This window comes from Hesperophylax consimilis, chromosome 23 (assembly GCF_061612785.1).
Source record: "Hesperophylax consimilis isolate HC1 chromosome 23, BYU_Hcon_1.0, whole genome shotgun sequence".
Taxonomy (NCBI): Eukaryota; Metazoa; Arthropoda; class Insecta; order Trichoptera; family Limnephilidae; genus Hesperophylax; species Hesperophylax consimilis.
Window position 1 is genome coordinate 14,215,621 of NC_142858.1, and position 20,768 is coordinate 14,236,388.

The window sequence follows — 20,768 nt, forward strand, 5'->3', positions numbered from 1 at the left end:
GCTTTTATTTTAAGTTTGTACCTACTCATAATATAAAATATTTAAAAGAAAATTATTTTAACTGCTATTATCAAAATAGGAACTGATTCGTGGAGAATTCAGACTCTCAGATGATTTTTAACGGGTCTGCGCTAGTTTTCAATAAAAATACGGTGTCACAACTAATACATATAATAAAATCACCAGTTTTGACGCCCGCGACGCCAAGCTGTCCAAGGGCACGCACTGGGCGGACCAGGAGGCGCTGGGCAGCCGCTCCAACTTCAGGGTCGGGGCCAAGCCCGTCGCTCTGCTGCACATCGAGCAGGCCAAGTCCACGGACGGGGGCGCCTACAGGTGCCGGGTGGACTTTCAGAAGTCCCCCACACGGAATCACATGGTTAACTTGACGGTCATACGTAAGTCTTTTTATTATATATATTTTGTCTACTGAATCGATACCATTGTAACATGTCACCTGATGGAAAACTTTTCCCTCTAGGCATACTATATCAATATTAGATATTGTAATATTGACTTTCACACACTTAACTTTCTAAACAAGAGGAAGGTCACTGACTAGATCTGATTTCGAAAAACCCTATGAAAATCCCTGGCATTACATAAAAAATTTCTTATATTACGTCTCTTAAATCTATCTTTTGAAAGATATAAACGTATCAAATTATATTTTGATACGTTTATATCTATGTTTATATGTTAATCCTCCATACAATATTCACAGGAGCGAAATATAATTATATTTACGCTAAGCATAAGTCCATGTCAAAATATTGTATTTATAGATACAGGTACCATAAAATGGAACTAAAAACATATTCCTATATCACAAAATCTAATTTTCAAATCATAAACTATTGTATCACCTTTGGGGATAAAGACAAAATATGGGTTACAACGGAGCTCTAAGCAACAGGCAAACAGATATGATCCGTATTACGTATCACCTTTGGGGATATAGCCTAAATATGGGTTACAAAGGAGCTCTAAGCAACAGGCAAACAGACATGATTCATATTTAACCTTTGGGGATAGCCTAAATATGGGTTACAATGGAACTCTAAGCATCGCGCAAACAGACATGATCCCTATTCCGTATCACTTTTGGGGATATAGCCTAAATATGGGTTACAACGGAGCTCTAAGCAACAGGAAAATAGACATGATCCCTATTACTGACTCGTTTGTAACTCACTACGTAGTTATTTAGGGCCTAACGGATTAGAGTTGGTAATCGATGAAGATTATGCTATCGCAGACGACTAGATTGTTAGAGCAATTATTTTCTTCAATTGCAGCTCTGCTTAAAGCGACCTTTTGCTATCTTATGCCAGTAATAATATTTTATAATGTATTGGTCCTATATTTATTCATTTGAATATTTCCCCTCAGGAAAATGAAGACATTTACCTAATCAGAAATCACTCTATATCACTTACAAATTATATGTATATATTAAAAGAAAAAAATATTATCCAGAAAATAATGTCACATAATTTACAAAAAAATTGTATTAATTTCAAATTATTTTACATATAAGATGTACCACCTTAATATGTATATATATAATAGGCTTTTGTATATGGGGGAAGTGTTATTTTTTTTAAATTATGTTTCAACATTTTCAGTATTTTTTTTTAAAGATACAGTTTATAAAATATATTGTCATTTATATTTCTGATACTTTCTAATAATGAATTTACTTATTTTTTTACTGCAAGATTTTTAAAGTTAAATTGCCCCGTCGTTTTTTTACATTTTGGAGTTGGGAAAAGTTTGCCATTTTTCTGCCAAATATAGCGGTTGTGTGTGTGTTTTTTTTATAAGTTTTACCCCATCCTTTAATGCCATATTTTATTATTGACTGGCAGAATGCAAAGTACGTAATTCTGAGTAATTCTTTATTTAGGAGATGTCTTAGACATCTAAAGATGTATGTTAGTTTCCTCACTCTATTATTTTATATTCTTTCAACTTATTATTGACAGCGCAGAGTATTTAGATATTCATGCGCAACATTTCAGAAAACCAATATGAATCTCACCTACATTTATAATATTATCATATAAGAAACATTATTCTGACATATTGTGTTATTTTTAGTCCCCGTTGAAAAATTGTCTATACTAGACGAGCAGGGTTCGCACATTCCCCATTACATACTGGGCCCCTACAATGAGGGTTCTGCTGTCAACATAGTTTGCGTAGCTACTGGAGGTAAGCACTTTATTATTTTACTTCGAATATATTTAAAACAAAACTTACACAAATGCACTTACCAAATTACTGTTAATTAATTAGTTACTTAATTCCGATTTATTTTTGTTTTTTTGTGGTCGTCTGGATCTAAAACTTAAGCATACATCGTAGTATTTCACAAGTATTCTCAAGTTTCAGTGTTATATTTTGATTTCCACTGATTGATTCAGTCTGTAACTTTGAGTGTTAGATTCTGATTTTCAATGATGACTTCAATCTGTAAGTTTCTGATTTTCACCGATGATTTCATTCTGCAATGAATTATTTCATGAATTTGGATGTTATTTTATGATCTCTGAAGAATTCGTTTTGTCAGTTTATGTTTGTGAATTGAATGTATGTTCACCAGGACGCCCACCCCCGAGGGTGACTTGGTGGCGAGAGAGCGCCCTACTTGACGAAAGCTATGGACTTCTCCCAGAAAGAAGAACTCAAAACATATTGAAACTTGACGCTATAAGGCGACACCACCTGAACGCGGTACTCACTTGCCTGGCCGCTAACTCCGACCTAACTCCACCTATCTCCAGTGCTGTGACTCTGGACATGAATTGTAAATATTGCATAAATGTTATTAAAAATTAATATACACACGAGGTGTCTTACATAATAGTGTAATTAAAATAGATAATTGACTTTTTTTCGAAATTTTCAAGTTAGATAAAGAAATGAGTATAAATGACTGATTACATAGGTTTTCATACAAAAACTATGCATATTGCTCACTTTACTGGGACATATTTATACCATTAGTCTCGAAACAGTTAAGTTTGAATTTTTTGTATGGAAAAATAAATATTCTCATCATAATAAAATCTTGATCTCTCTTATTCGATCACGACGATATGGAAAATAATGCATTCCACTCATTTGATAGTATAAATTGTAGTAACTGAGTTACTCTAGTTCCCAATCAAACCGGTAGCTCTAACTCGATGAGCTCGCACACATAATTAACCATACAAAAGATCCCCTCACTGATGTTAATATGATATGTGCTAATTACTTCGAAGGCACTGATTAATTTAGAACTTATCCCAAATGAGAATAACCGGGTTAGGCCTAACAGAATACTAATGAGCAGGCACTTTGTTATATAGGTGCCTCAGATCATAGGCGATACTCGCCTACCCATATCACTTTATGTTAATGCGATAAAATCGCAGGTGATAACACTCCAGTATAAATTACGTATTAATGTTCGCACTTTGTATGTCCGCAGTGAGACCTCTGTGGGTGAGGTTAAGAGGTGAGAATAGACCATTATCGGCCGATAATACCTATGAACTAGAGTGCGAGGTCGTTGGATCGAGACCTCCGCCCACCGTTACTTGGTGGAAAGGAAGTATCGCCATGAAGAACTCACGCGATACGGTAAGATAAATTACTTACTTCATTTTACCAATATACAATAAAGGGATGTTTCATAATATTGCACGTGTACTTAGTTCATGCTTTAAAATGAGGATATTCATATATATAATTTCGGTTTTTGTTTTCTTGATTGAATGAATAAATGAATTAATGAAGCAAATCTGGAAATGGAATCTTTGAAGTGGAAAATAGCCCACTTCCCGACGATCAAGCTGAAACTTGACAGATAGATTCGTTGTTGATAAAAATGCATTATTTTCGTTGCACTCATGCATATACTGAAATAACACTTACACATTTATTCTGAAATTGGGTGAAATTATATATAAAATTATAATGCAGTTATCATACTAAATAAATGTCGGTACTAACTAATTAGGAAGTGGCATAGATTTTAGGGGTATTAACTCAAGTCCCTGGTGGTGCAGTTTCAATCCTTAGTCAAATATAAATAAAAAAAGTTAAGTTTTGAAAGACATCTTAAAAATCACAGAAGTTTAACACAGTAGTAGTCGCTGGGGAGGAAGGTTCAAAATCACCTAACAAATAACAAAAAATCTTTACATTTGACTACAAGCCGACCCAAGAGATGGCGCAACTATGTCGAATATTCAAAACAGATGAATGTATTATAGTAAAAAAAATTGTTTTTACGGGTTGGTTTTTAGTTGCAAACTATTCGCATTAATGGGTGTTACTAGTTATTAATTACTTTCGTGCATTACATCCGCTTCTTCACTGTGCTGAGAAGAGCATCAATCAGCTTTTTACAGGGGGACATTTTTTTCGGGGAAGGTTAGGTTAGGTTACCGTTACGTCAGCAATATGTAATACAACAAATTGCGCACGTCAGAAATACTATTTTTTAGTTAAATTTGAAAAAACCAGCATTTACAAAATTTGGTTATGATAACGTGACTTAAAATTTTCAGACGAGTGCCGATGGTAACATAACCGTGAGTGTGTTGACTTTTGCTCCTACGATTTCCGACAGCGGCAAATACTTATCGTGCCGCGGAGTCCAGGGTCTAATACCCGACAGCGGCTTGGAAGATGGATGGAAACTGGACATTCAACGTGAGTCCGCTTTCTCAATAGATTAAAATGCAAACACTTAACAAGTTAATAATGGTTTATTATTGTGCTAAATTTGTTTAATTCGGCAGATGTCCCCCTCGTATCCCTCGAGTTGGGCAGCAGCCTCAACTCCACTATGATAAGAGAAGCAGCCGATGTGTATTTTGAATGTAACATCAAGTCCAACCCTTGGATCTATCAAATCCGTTGGATGCACAATGTAAGTTTTTTAAGTTATCCTAGTTTGACGTAATTTTCAGAATACAGAATTTGGTTCCACTTAAATCATCTGGAATTGATTCATTACTTTAAAAAGTTATTAAATCTCTCACTATATTCAGATTTCCTTTTAAACTTACTTATTATTCTTTTCTTTTCATTTGCTCAGTGAATGTATCTAAAGTGTATTTAAATCTCACTTGATAGATTTTCAAAACTTTTACTTCTTGGAAGCCGTTGTTATAAGATCGACTCGACGAATAATAATAATTAATACGTTTTAAAAATAATTTTACAAATTCTAAATACATGACGATTTACATTTTAAAAATTTGCACGGAGCATTATTTCGATGATGATGATTAGTGTTTGGGTCATTTTTACATTCAAAAAGTATTAGTAGGTAATTAACAGGTAATACCAATTTTTTAAATAAATTATTATTTTTATTTTTCAATTGCTAGGAAATTAATGTTACTAATCTAATAATGTATTTTATATTACAGGAAAATAATATTTGCTTTGATCTTTTGCTATTGTTTAAGCGACTGCTTATTACTATTTATTTGCTGTGCGATAACTTACTTGTGTTTCTTAGAACAAAGCGAATTGTATAATTTCTCTATTGCGACTGCGTGGATTTTCGGTAAAATAGCTGTCAATTTAAGCGAATCTTTTACAATAACAAAAATACTATTTTGTTCATAGGTTTCGTCTGCGAAATATTCTTCTTCTGATGCACAATTGTTTTCATATAAAATATCTTCAAATTTTAGAAATGTACCACTCAAAATTAATTGTTGGAAAATGCAGTTGCATTGCAACACCCCCTTATGGCTGAGGAATTCATGTTTTGATCAAATAATGCATGTTTTACTGAATCTGTTTGATTTTAGTGAAATTTGGAGAATTTTCTGAATAACCGGAAGGAAAAAGATTCATGACGCTGTAATTCTTGATGAGTAAAATTTATTAATTATTCTGCTACTGCATTATCCACCCTTGGCTACATTGTGTGATTAAAAATCATTTATTCTATTGTAAAAACATTTCAAAACTTTCATTAGATATTTTTCCTCTGATGAAATCATTTTGTTGAAACTTGGTAATTCTTGACAAACACGAAATGTTACAATGTTTTCCCACAAAAAACCTATGTATTTTTTGCCCAATCAATTAAGATCATTCTGTCACAAACCGTATATTACCGAAAAGAAAGTTTTATCGCAATTTCGTAAAGTTGTAATTTTTGACAAGCATGTTTTTTAGTGTAGTTAACCACAATGTAATAATTATTCATGAAGTACGATCAGTCCTTCCTGTTAAGAAAGTTCTCCAAGCCTTACTCAAGTCAAGAAGCTAATAAGCAATGCCCCTCACCCTCAGTATGATGACATCAGTGTGTTAATAAAGAGCCGCCTCTGCATTGAACAGGGCAAGCAGCTGTACAACAACGCCGTGGACGGCACGCTGGTCAGCAACCAATCGCTCGTGCTGCAGAACGTGAACCGCAGCCGCTCCGGCCTCTACACCTGCGTTGCCAGCAACCGCGAGGGCGACGGGGAGAGCAACCCCGTGCAGCTGGACATCAAATGTACGGTCACTGTTCTATCATCCTTATATTGCTATCGGTCACTGCTCATCTAATGTCTTTTAGGCTATATAAATATAACTACCCTCATGTATTCTGCTGTTGCCCCTTCGTAATTTTAAAATGCTAGCTGAAATGTACTGCAATGCGAAATATGAAATAACACGCATATTATGGAGAGAGGATGCATGTGATGTCATCAATAATAATTCTTATATAAAAATGTGTTTGTTAGTGAAAAACAGACGATACTAGAATTATGATATCAGGTACAAAATTACTTTGAGACTACTTTTTCCCTTTGAAAAATTACAAAATATGGGGCAAACATCACATCATTTCGTCTTTTTTACTATCAAAGCATTGTAGTTCGTGATGAGGAATGGAAATTGATACTTGTCTTATTAATGCCACTCGTTGTAAGTTTTATAATGGATCACCAAAACTAGATATAATGTACTTATCTTATTTTTGGATTACTGTAACCTTATCCAAGGGGCCAGATTAAACCTAATTATATACAACTATCGCCGTGGTAATGAAAATAATGCCAAACTTTAGAGTCGCATAAACTTTATCGCTATCTTGTTTAGATCTATTTCCCCATTTTTCGGAAAAGGTGATCAATCAAAATAAAAATATTTTTGACCAAGTTATTTACTTACGATAATTGACATTTTTTCAAGATTTTAACTAGGTAAGAGAAAATTTACATTTCTTTTTTAACTAAGTTTTTCCCAAATAAATAAAAAAATACCTCAAACATAAAATAGACCATATTATTAAATATGTCTACTTAAATATAATGGACATTTCGACTCTCGCGAATTTCATATTTTTCAGCAACTTGACACTAAATTGCTCCCTAAATTAATAGAGCAGCCTGTTTTCGTTGAAAACAGAATATATTACATTTACCCACGCTACTTTCTTAATCATTGACCATGTCAGTAATTGAAGTTAATTTTGTTTGTGGCCTGTAGGTTTTAATATATAAAAATTCAGCCTGCCGACCAATATCGCTGAGTTTTTTCTAAAGGTTTGTTCTAGGAGTGTTTAGATACTGGTATGAATGTTAAAAGAAGTCAGGGGTACCTGAGGGATCCATAGCGTGATATCCCTGCACCGAAATGAGAAATGTAGTCGAATTAGTCGATGTCGAAGTCGATGTAATGTAGATAAAATGATTTAATTTTCACGGTCAAAAGTATTGTGGTGATCAATTTTGGTGGTAATTATGCCGTGTTGCGCTACCTCTTTCTTTATCCAACGTTTCTGACAATATTACAGTTTTCATCATCAGGGCTAAAGTGTTAAAATTGTGGTGAAGTGTGTCCTTATGTATGTAGATGTGATACCATGCCGCCAACTCCTATCCTCGAGGAGCTGGTAATACATTATAACATTAGGTTTTTTGCGTTTAGTTTTTTTGTAGCTGCAAATTATTGAATACCAAGATATAATATTAATTACCATGTCGGAGCTAAGCTCAATAGTTCTTGGTATCCGATAATTGACGGCTACACCAAAACTAAACGCAAAAAACCATCTTAAAATATAATGCTGTCCGAAACGTTGGCCAAAGAAGGAGGTAGCTCTACACGGCATACTACCCCAAAAATAAATCTCTTTAGTCGATGTAATGTATTTTTAACAGTAACATTGTGGTGTACAGTAGTGAATGATAGAAGAAATCGGTGACGTCCGAGAAAGACATTAGCAATAGCAAGGCATTGCGGGGTTTATTAGTATTACACAAAATATACTACTAATGGCCTCAGCACGGGTAAGCCACCCAGTGAGGCCAATTGAGGCCGTATTGTACCAAAAAAAGTACTAGCAGCCTTTATTTAAAACTTTAAAGTAAATCTCGTAGGCCAATTAAAATTTAACGGGATTTAAATATTTGCAATTACATATAGTTTACGAGCTTCAATCTATTATCTTTGGCTTCAACGTATTCAACTATCTACAATATAAACGTAACAACGTCTTTAAAAATGTCAATCTGTTTGTACTACTCACTCATAAAACCAAGCACCGCGTTAGTAATGTAATTAAGTTCAGATATTAATATGTATACAAAGTTCGGATTGCGCTTGCTGCGGCCGCGAATGTGCGAAGTTTGTATTGCGCTGTGAAGCCGTTGCAGTTGGGTGCCGTGACTGTAATTTAAATTTTCACGATTTTCTGAAACAAAAGGTTGTTTTGTTACTACGGAAAAGCTTTTTCTTTCTAATCTAACTTATTTTATTAAGAACTGATTGAATTTAAACTTTAAGTCTGTCCCGGTAACAGAATTTGCATTTTGGAAGTATTTTTGTATAGGACTAAAATATTTTATTGGAAAACGTGTAAATTTTTTTTTAAATGTCATGGCACACATCTTATGTGTAACTTGGTTAGTGGCTATTAGCTGGGAGAAATTTAACTATTTCTCTCTTAGTGGACATTAACATTTTAAAGTGGTTATAGGAATAAATGTCTCTCAACATCGGGCTCGGAAAGCAGTATTGGATATTATCAAGTACAGTAATATTAGTTGATGCTGAACACGAGAAAGTGTCTTGATTCCATAGAGAAAAACAAATCGGAAAACGTCAGTGTTCGCAATAGTGACTACAGAATATGAACAACATCTGGTGAAAAAAACATGAGAGAAACGAGAATGACTGCAGACTAATAGTAAAACCATGGAACTGCAAACTGTAGAAGGAAATGTAAGGATGCGAAAAGCATTTAAAATCAGCAACAATATTTTGTTTGTATAAACTACTGAAAATCGAGACTTGAACTTAAATGTACTGGATATGGTTTACGTGGATATTTCTGCCATCGAGAAATTATGAAGGCACTTCGTCAATACAATGGCAAAATTATATTACTCCTACAACTATACACTGATTTAAAATGCTAGTAATTTTACTTACTTTTTTACCATTTTCCTAGGAACCATATTACCAATTACGGCTGGATTATAAGTATGGCGTCTTTTTTTAATATGGCGATTTTTTTTAATATTGTGTTAATTCAACCACGTGACCCAAAAAGTGTTCCCATTATTTTTATCTGTTATCTAAATATTCCAATAAAGCACACCATGTAAGATCCCAGTGATTAAGCAAATTATTCGACAGAGACTTCCAATGGATATGTTAATGTTTTAACATCAGGCATAATCAAAAATATATTATGACATAAAAAATTATAACTAATGCTAGCAAGCTTAATCAATACATAGGCTTCTGTTTAAAAACTTAATGTCAATTGATTAAATGACACTTTTTCAAGAAAAACACTAGAATCGGGAAAAAAGCAATATAACTTCCACCACATTTTTACAACTTCCGTAAAATAATTAATTTGAGCTATTCTGCACACGTTTTTGAAAACACTGTACAAAAAAAGTATAGTTTGCATAACCTTTTACTTGACAGGAATAGAATGGTTATTTTGAATTATTCTGTTTTCCAAAAAATAAGCGAAATTCATTCCTGTCCAAGATGTCCACTAAGCAAGCGCGGCGTCCCAACAACTAATAAAAGTGTTATGTATAATTAGTAACTTTAATGACAATGTTGGATCTGTCTAGTTGCTCCAATTTGCCGTCCCGGGCAGATCAGGATATTGGGTGCAGCGCGTAATGAGCCTGCCAAGATCCCTTGTGAGTTGGAGGCCAACCCTACCAGCGTGAACTTCACATGGAAATTCAACACCAGCGACTCCGAGCTGTCCGACATCCCCGCAACGCACGTCGCCGTGGACAGGTCGCGCAGCGTTGCGCAGTATATCCCCAAGACGGAGTCGGACTTTGGAACCCTTCTGTGCTGGGGAGAGAATGAAATTGGAATGCAGAAGGACCCATGTGTATACACCCTTACACCTGCTGGTAAGATATTGACTTTTTTGCATTCGTATATCTTCTTCTACAAAAACCACATATTTTCCTGTTCTAGACGTCAAATCAAGAAGTCTCTAATCACTTATTTTGACGAAACCCAAACCTACACTCTTCCGTTATAGATGTCCCAGAGAGATGTCGTACACGATGTCATCATTTTAGTGTCTTTTTCGTTTTTCATACAAATTTATGAGAATGAAGAGGACGATTGTCAATGACGAACGTACGGACTTTCTGGGATTACTATAAGTATACATCATATAGCTCCATTGTAAAGTCTCCCTCTTTCTCATGGCTGATGTAGCAAAAAGAGTAAAAAAGTGTTTTATAATAATGTGACCTGAGGTTGAATAAATTTTCTTTTTATCGATTCCTGCATTTTGCCTAGCATTTTGCTTTTGTGCAGTACATAAAATTGTATTTTATTATTTCCAGGTAAGCCCGACATGCTGACTAACTGCACCCTGACCAACCAAACCACCGACTCACTGCAGATCGAATGCGTGGAGGGCTTCGACGGTGGCCTCCCGCAAGAGTTCTCCGTGGAGGTATTCAGCACCGCCCACAACAAACAGCTGGTCAGCACCATCACCTCCAATACGCCACACTTCTTCGTCACCGGATTGGACAGCGGCAACGGGTACGAGGTCATCGTCACTGCTGTCAACAAGAAAGGAAAGAGCGACCCCTCGATTCTGAGCGCGCAGACACTGAAGTCTGCTGAAAAGCACATTGGTAAATATTAATCTATTTTTATAAGCAATAATTGTTCGCCTGAAACACTCATCGACATTGAAAAAATCTCCTGATAAAAAATACATGACGCCAACGGGACACGAACCCGTGTCCATTCGATTTCCGGTCGAAAGCTCTGACCACTGAGCTATGGAGGCTTATCTCTTACCCGCGAAATTATTCAATATATGCTAGTGTTTCAATCAACAATTACTGCTTGTTACATTTTTTTCACCTGAGAATAACCAACTTTATTTTATATGAGAAAGGCATTGTAAGTGCTAACTCTCTCACTAGATGGCGTTGAGACAAATTGTCTACATTTTTAGGTGAAATACTTGAACTTGTCAAATATTAATTATTATTTTTTTGATAAATTAATGTTTTTAAGACAAGATTTTATTTATGCATAGCACAAAGGATAACAATTATTTTTATAAGCAATAATTGTTCGCCTGAAACACTCATCCACATTGAAAAAATCTCCTGATAAAAAATACATGACGCCAACGGGACAATTTTTTCAATGTGGATGAGTGTTTCAGGCGAACAATTATTGCTTATAAAAATAATTTTTATCCTTTGTGCTATGCATAAATAAAATCTTGTCTTAAAAACATTAATTTATCAAAAAAATAATAATAAATATTAATCTATAAAAAAAAACTATTATCTCTTGTTTCTTTTCTTGAACATCAGAAAATTCAAGTATTTTGAGAAAAACTTTCCATGAATCATCTTAAAACCAAACGTTTAACAACGATTACTCTAAGAAGACCACCATAATCATACTTAAGACCCCTCTGAATGAAATCTCAAGGGCTTGAAAGAATAGCATTCATCAATACACAGCGTTACCTACTATTATTCACACGCATTTAACCTTCATTGAGAGCTGTGTGGTAGCCAAATTAGTTATTTTCATCAAATAATGTCGTGTACTCATAAATTTTTGGGAAATAATTTACCAAAAATACAACCAATTGTTTTCCTCTTTGTGTTAATAAATGAATATTATTAACATAGCACCGTAATATAATAAAAATACAGGATGTATGGACATAAAACATAGTTATATCAACAACAGAAAATTACTAATTTTTCGAAGAAAATTTCTTCTGAAAGCTTATCACTTTGTGATGTCATTATTTATTAGAATAATACACAAGGGGTAAAAACTCCGCCCACTTTTACCCCTCCCCACTTCTTCCACTGTTCAATTGTAATATATTTAATTTTCGTCTTTAGTATATACTTGCTCCTTATGATGTGAACATTGTTCATGAAACATGTAGAGGTTAAATATATTAAAGTGATGTAAACAAAGTTATTTGTTTATTATTCTAATAGAAAATTACTCATGATGTGTCAGAAAAACATTTCATCATTAACTAAATGTACAATACATTAATTCATTACATATTTTGTGTCCACTTTTTCTATGTTATTATAATTATTCCATGGTCTGATCAAGCAAAAAAAAATTGACTGTATGTTTTGCACTGATCCACTTGAACAGGACAGAAGAGTGTGTGGAGTGCCCCTGTTTATTAAATTGAATACTGCATTTATGTGATACTTTAGTACACTAAATAAATCAAGTAAATAATATTTCAGCTTACCTGCCAGCCATCCTGCAGCTCACCCCCGTTATGGTCGCCGTGATGGGCGCTGCAGTAGCCGTGCTGGTGTGCGCCGTGCTGGTGGCGGGGGCAATGCGCAGGCGGCCCGGGCGTGACCCGGCCAAGCAGCCCGGCGCCGCGGAGGAGGTTGCCTCGCTGCCCGTGGAGCCCGGCAACCTGCCGCTGGTCCGGCAGGAGTACGAGGCCCGCCCCGTCATGCCGATACATAACCGGGACGATATGGATCTGGAGGAGAAGAACCCAGACATTATTCCTCAAGGTAGCTTTATTACTCTAATAACGTGGGTTTGCTCGACACATTTGAATTATTTCTGATGAACGTATTACTAAATTCTCGTTTGTTTGCTAGGGGGATCCCTACGTTTGTTAATTATTTATATTTAAGATTAATTAAAGCAGGATCTTACCGTTAAAACATTTTAAACGTTTTAAATTTTTTTTCAACTATAAAGCGGTAAGCACCAGATTTGATTTTTCTAGACGATGAATCAGTAACTTCCCGTGGGATACTTAAAGAAACATTTGCGATTTTAGTAATACCTTAGAAATAATTCAAATAAACCCCACGGAAAGACCGAATTTTCTAGGCCTGCTAGAGTAAATATTGTTCTTACACGACTTCGTCGCTTATGTCGTTATGATTCTCACTTTATTTTATAAAATTGAAAGAGCAAATTCAACTGCAAGTCTGCCAATACACCAAGACCGCGCATCGCAGATTTTTGTGCGGGGCTGTTTCACTTACGTTGTTAAGTTTCTGGCTTTATTTTGGGGTATTGTCTCGTCTAACTTTTTTTTCTGGAAGGAAGAGGAAGAAGAATTTAGGAATAAAGAAGTCTGTCTTTAATATTGTTTAATTCGTTTTGGCAAAAATAGATTATTCTGATGATTAAGTATAGAGAAAGCTAATTGTTACCATTGATGCATTCGATAATCGGATGGTTTCAAAAATATCCTGACCATGCCTTCATGAGACGGGGATATAAGAAAACTCAAAAGCTATGTATATATTTATATATAGCTTTATATATATATATACAGGATTTTCCAATAAGAGGTGTTATTTTGATATTCAAAGAGCTATCGAGAGATGATTAATGATTTTTTATGGCCGGAATTGGATGGTATTGATCTGAACAACGTTTACTTTCAACGAAACGGCGCTACGTTCCACACAAGCAACGAAACCATTGATCTTTTACGGGAAAAGTTTCCGCACCGCGTTATCTCTCGAAGAGGTGATCACAATTGGCCACCGAGATCTTGTGATTTAACACCTTGCGACTTCTTCCTTTGGGGCCACGTAAAAGAGAAGGTCTACGCCAACAGCCCAGCGTCGATTCAAGACCTCAAAGATGGATTCGTTAGGCTATTGAGGACATAAGGCAGCCACTTTGCGATTTGGTTATGGAAAATTTCATGAAAAGGATATGTTCTTGTAAACGTGGTCGTGGTAGTCATTTGACTGATGTTATTTTTTACTATTAACGGTATACCTTCCTCTTTATAATGAAATAAACATTCGAACATTTGTTTTAAAAAATGGCACTTTTCTTTGAATATCAAAATAACACCTCTTATTGGAAAACCCTGTATATATATATATATCTAAGTACCATAGGGTAGAGCTGGTGATAAGTTCACGTGCTATAATCCTTGGAAAGGAATTTAATACCCAGTTTCTCGCGACAAACTTATAAATTATTTCACTTTCATACTTCTAAAGCCGGTGATGAGGATATTGGGTGACTTAGAACATTTTCTTAGTTGCCGAATAGTTTTTGATATGCAACGCCTTTTGGCATACCTAGGGGGGTAAAAGCAACCGTAGTTAGACGAGACGACGCGCACAACGGAACGAAAATTCATTCGGCCAGCCTCGTGACTTGTCTTTTTCCACCAGTCCGCCAAAACAATGAAAAAATGGATCTCTTTTAAATTTTGATAATTTTTTAATTTGAAATAAATTTGCATTATAGCGATTTATTTTTGGGGAATTATGTAATCAGATTACACATCTGCCCTGATGATGGACACTGCAATGCTGTCCGAAACGTGGCATTATATCCCAAAAATAAATCACTATAATACGTGAAAATCTTAAATGATACCTATATTTACATATATGTGTATATTTTAATAATAATACTACAATTTTTTATCATCTTTAAATAGTATAACCCAAGTCACTTACTGTTTGTGCACTTAGTTTTTCTAAATCCAATCTGCACACTTCTTCCAATCGGCACACTTCAAATAATTTTTTATCTCTAGCTGAATCTGTTATAAGATATGGAATAACAGCTTGGGGATTTTCCTGTTGAACTAATATCAACCATGTTCAATCCGTGTAAAATTCATTGATTAAATTATTTCCTGAAAAAAATTTATACAAAAAAAGGCATAATATTCCATACTTCAATCAGTCTCAAAATTCTTTTAGTGAGAGCAATTCTGTGGTACAAAATTATATTTCAGCACATAAATACCTTTTATATATAAACAGGCTAGAACACAATTATAAAACTCGTTTTAACTTTAATGAAGGACTTATTGTATCTAAGCATACAGATAAATATGGACAAAGAACGTTAAACTATATGATTCCTAGTTGGTTTAATATGTTACCTGCTGAAATTAAAAACTGTGCCCAAACCAAACAATTGGTGGACTTACTGAAGACTTGGCTTACTGAAAGAATTAATTTGTATAAGCTTACAATGATATATTATTCCAAATACTTTTAAAATTGTAATTTATGTTTTTGATAATATTTTTTTACTGTATTTCTGTGAAATTTTTTTATACATATAATTGTAAAAAGTTAACTGTAAACTCACTATAATAAGATTTATAATGTAGAGAAACCGTTAGACAAATTGCTAAAAAGCAGTTTTACGGGACTTTTTTTCATTATATTTGTAAAGTGTGTAATATAAAAAAAAAAATTAAAAAAACGATGCATCAGAGTTTGGTAGGGTTTTCACTATCGTTTAGAGAATTTTTTCCGGAAGGTTTATAAGTATAATACATATTTATTGCATTTATTGAAAGTAGAGAAAAGTCGAGCGTTCTTTTAAACTGCAGTTAAGCAGAATGTTCAATAACAATGGAAATACAAGGATTCATAATATTTTTAGAGTAAATGTGAATAAAAGGTAAAGATTATTATTATTGACACATCCACATAATTAAGAGCAATGTTTTCAGCAAACAAATTGATCTTATTGGTGATTCATTGATTTTAATATTGCTTAATAACATTTATGAATAGCAATGTTCATGTAGTAATGAGGTGTAGTATCCCAACACACTGACAGAAATGATGTATCTAGTCTACCAAAAGTATCAAACAAGCAGAGATGTGCTTTATTTCAAATAAATCCATTTCAAATGGAAATGCAAAATGCAAAATGGGCATTTTCCATTTTGCATTTTAAATGCTTTTCTAAAAACCATTTTGCATTTTGCATTTTAAATGCTTTTCTCAATGCATTTTCCATTTTAAATGCTTTTTGGCAACATTCTTCCTACCATCTCCACTCATCTTTTTTTCATAAGCCCCAAATATCAGTCGGTCCTCAACCTCGCTATGAGAGATAATTTACATTTGTCAAGTTGCTCCCTGGTAGGAGCCGTGGCAATTGAGTGATACCATTACAAAAAATACTGATTCAAATACTGAACATCGGGCCATGAAGCTGTAATATTAAATGTTAGATAGCAGTTTCTATGTTTTTACGTTGGCAACATTAGTCCCGAGCAAATTTTTTGTGGTTTCATAATCTGTAGTCGTGGTGTTTTTGGATTTACCATCATGTAATATGTTTGTTCTACATTGATGTCCATTATTAAATGAAAAAATTATTTTAATTGTTTGACCTGAGAAACCATTTTGCATTTTCAATGCATTTTGAAAATAGGTATTTTGCATTTTGCATTTGAAATGCTTTTCTAAAAACCATTTTGCATTTTGCTTTTTCAAATGGAAAAGTTTTGACCCATTTCCATTTTGCATTTCAAATGGTTTTGGGTACCCATTTTGCACATCTCTGCAAACAAGGAACTGAAGTGGTGTTAATTGTTCCCAGGTGGTGACGACGAGTATTCCGAGGAAGAGAGAGCGTTCGAATATCTGAACCGCGTGCCGTCCCGCATGTACACCGTGTCGGGTGGTGCCCGGCCCCGCGCGCGCGACCCTCTACAGCCGCAGCTGCCCCAGCAGCTTATCCCGGTCGCCCGCTACTCCTACACCTGCGACAGGACCGTTAGTTGACAATACCTTCTTAATTATTTTATTTTATTAAGAAAACTAACAATTACAATATTTTATAAGGTATGAAAAATTATGTATAGTAATTATTGCTAATGCTTCTTAATAATTATTAGTGAATATAAAAGAGAAAATGGTTACAATAGCCTATAGGAATGGGATAGCAGAAGGGAGTATTGAGTTGATCTAGCCTATGTTCAGTCATATGTATTGTGTGAACGGTATTTATTGATTTTAGGTTTGAAGATTTAAGGTGCCGAGTTAAACAAGTAGAATTCAATGCATGAAAAGTATGATGCACAGTGAGTGTTTCATTTGGGAATGTTTGAGGTGTGATTTCATATGGTTTGTCTGATTGAATTGAAGGTGGCTATCTTCTTGTTAATCCTTCCCGCATTCTTTCTTTCTGCTCCGTCCTCCTGTTCTTTAGTTGTGTAGTGGTACGCCACTACTTGACTCGAACGTTATTCTAGAAGTTTCCAAACAAGCTTCTTGTATTTTTTTTTAATATTTGTTTCCGTAGCAACTGGAATGTTCAAGAATGTTTTATTTTCCACCTAGATAAGCGACAACGTGAAGGAAACGGTCAGTACAGTACCAGCAACCGCGACATCGAGATCGAATTATTTTGCCTACGTGACGCGCTTCGGAACATTCTCGAACCTTCCTTTCGTAAATCATTTTGCTGTATTTCATACGTTTATTTATTGTTTTCGGATGTATTATTAAAAACCGCTTCAGCCAAATTTCGTAGTTATTTACTAATAAAAATAATACCGAACATAACTACAGTTGTATCTACGCCTTACACCAAGTATTCATCATTTTTATGAATTTGCATCTCATGTTAATCATTGGAATTTTCCAATTCCAGAATCCTACCATTCTAGTGTTGGACCTATCTTATTTTCTTGGAAGTTTTCTTTTAATTTGTTCTTTAATTCTGCAAGCCGTACAATGTGTTGTTCAATAAACTATATGATGTTAAATTAATTGTTCAATAATCTAAATTTAAATGAAACATTGACGTATGGTATTTTGTATTTCAGCAACAGATGCTTATGATGCAACCGATGGTCGACTACCGCTTCCGCCAAGCCCCCGCAACGATAGAGCCGGAACGCTTCTGACAAGAGAGCTTTTACAACGGAACTTTTAACTGAGAATTAGCCCACCCTTTGACGATGGCCAAAAAAAGGGTAAAGTTTACGTCAGACACTGTCTTCGACGAATCGGATTAACGCATAGGTACGTTTAATCGCCATGAAAGACTATAATCTCTTTTAATATATACTTAAAGAATTATTGGATTACTATAAAATGAACTGTAGTTCGGGAGCCAAATGATACGATCAGCAATATACTTGCCGTATTTAGGGTTTAATATAAGGTTAAGTGTAACTACAAATTGCTTACAAATGAATTGTTTGTGCTATATAGAATCTTTTATTTAATGTTCTTTCAAATAAACGAAACCCCCAAAACACTTACATTTAACAATATTGTACAGAAAACTTAATTATTATTCTTATAGTTTATCAAGGTAGGTGCGGAGATACTAGCCTACTTTAATGTATGTATGTATATCTAGATAATAAGTACCTACGTGCTAAAATATAATAAATACCAATTTCGAATCTGACCATTCAATGCACCACGTAAATATATTTCCCAACGTAGTAAATAGCAAGTTTCATTTTGCCATATAATTTGTTAGCATTTCATCTTTTTGAGTTTTCCCTATTTCTCCTGAATATTTTTTTATTATTTTAAAATGAAGGTACTTAACAAAGTGATTAATAAAATAGGCGAATATAATTCAGGAAATCAGTTGTCTGCAGTAACTAAAGCTGGGAGCTACAAGCGACATAAACATAATACGTTTTCTGACAGCTCTGAGTGAATTATTTAGCTCACTACATCATTTCCATTATGAACTATTAGAAAAACAATATTTTTTAGCGAAGCCAAAATATTAAGATTTTTTTATTTTTGTTTTTAATGTTAAACTAATGTTTATATGGCACAAAGGATAACAAACCTACGAAAATAAACTTAGTTGTTTACAGATGAAAAAATATAATAAGCAATTATTGTTGCTTGACATACTAGTAAATATTGAATTATTTAGCGGGTTGGAAATAAGCCGAAGCGCGACTTAGCTAAGTGGTTCAGAGCACCTGACCGGCAATCAGAAGGAGCGGGTTCGATTCAGGCGTGTAACCAGGCGAGTAGTATTGATGATTGTATAGTAGTAGAGTATTTGCACATTGCTAGTCAATCCAAGGGAGCCTGCTATGCCTCAATACATTGACTATTCCATCAAAACCGTGGTTTTAACAAATCCCCTAATTTTTTCCAAAAAAAAATTTCTTAACTTATCCGAATGAGGATCGGACATTGTTCCGTTCCTTCCCACCTTTGTAAAATCTACGTCCTTGACTCCCCAGATTTTACATTCTATGGTCCGAAAGTGGGAACTTTAGATCACATATTTTTTAGTTGTCCCTCTCCAAAAAAATATCCTCTCTTCTATCAAGCCTTATCTAAAATTTCTTCCCCTCCATTCATCTCTTCTAAGTCTGAACTCGACTCCAAATTTCATTGTAATTTTGAAATTTTCCTATTTAAATAAAATTAATATTTAAATTCACCTTTCATTTCTCCAAAATTTTAAATATGACCAAGAATACCCTTGAAGGGTGAAAGCCATATAATAATGGTAAAAAAACTATTGCTTATAATAATTTGTACTCCTATAAAGCCTGGAGAGCGAATTTTTTGTTATTTTTTTTTAATATTAGCCGAAAAACAATGACATTAACGCCTGGTAAAATTTATCGAGCCATAGTAAAATTATTTTTAGATAAGTATGTAAAGAAGTTAAAATAAAATCTTCGTTCATCAACTTACACGAGCTTAAAGGAAAATGGTTTTGACCGTATCCCAGCCTTTGTTTTAAATTTAATATATTTATTGACACTTGATGTTGAAAAAGAAAAAAAACGTATATTTTACGGGGTTCCATGCTAACTCAACACAGTGAATATTCAAAACACTTTTAAAAAGTGATATAAAGTCATGAAATGAGTGAAAAAAAATTTTTTTAACCGAACCTTACCTTACCTAATCTACTTAACCCAGTTAATAAAGTTTTTGTTTCATCACTTTCCATGACTTTATATAACTTTTTAAAGATATGATGAATTATCATTTTGATAATTTATCCGGTCACCATTTTACAGATTCGTAAACCAGAATGAATGCTAAAAAATAAATTAGATTGGAAGACATGTCCTTCGTTTCAAAACAGTCACCACATATTCGAAATATGACCGAAAAATAAAAAATTTAAATAAAAGGATTATGTTTTAAACATTTTACATAATTGTGTTTTGTTATTTAACTCCAATTAAGTTCCGAATTTTCTTTAAATAACAATTCGAATGTAAGATTATTAATAATAAACATGTAAAAAGATACACTAAAGTAAAAACCTAGGTAAAAAACACAAGGCCAAGGACAGATAGGTAAGATATATTTTATGGTTTTTTTAATTTTTTCGATAAAGCTTCAAATTAAAAAAAGGACTTTATTTTTCGATGTTCTTTCGATGCACCACACCAGATTTTCGTACGGCACAATACTTAGTAAGTATGTAGAACTGGAAAAAATTAATTGGATATGATTAACATT

General features: G+C 34.1%; 1 protein-coding gene across 1 annotated transcript in view; it reads left to right on the forward strand.

The window, feature by feature from the left end:
- LOC149412347 (nephrin-like) overlaps positions 1–20,383 on the forward strand; it is a 104,952-nt gene extending 84,569 nt beyond the window's left edge. The window contains exons 4-15 of the mRNA XM_089646112.1: positions 187–398; positions 2,104–2,217; positions 2,609–2,812; positions 3,482–3,633; positions 4,566–4,710; positions 4,800–4,930; positions 6,364–6,523; positions 10,113–10,409; positions 10,857–11,156; positions 12,774–13,058; positions 16,891–17,066; positions 18,122–20,383. Coding sequence (XP_089502238.1) covers positions 187–398; positions 2,104–2,217; positions 2,609–2,812; positions 3,482–3,633; positions 4,566–4,710; positions 4,800–4,930; positions 6,364–6,523; positions 10,113–10,409; positions 10,857–11,156; positions 12,774–13,058; positions 16,891–17,066; positions 18,122–18,202 — 2,257 coding nt within the window. The 3' untranslated portion in view covers positions 18,203–20,383. The remainder of the gene's footprint in view (positions 1–186; positions 399–2,103; positions 2,218–2,608; positions 2,813–3,481; positions 3,634–4,565; positions 4,711–4,799; positions 4,931–6,363; positions 6,524–10,112; positions 10,410–10,856; positions 11,157–12,773; positions 13,059–16,890; positions 17,067–18,121) is intronic.
- Positions 20,384–20,768: the final 385 nt, after the last annotated feature.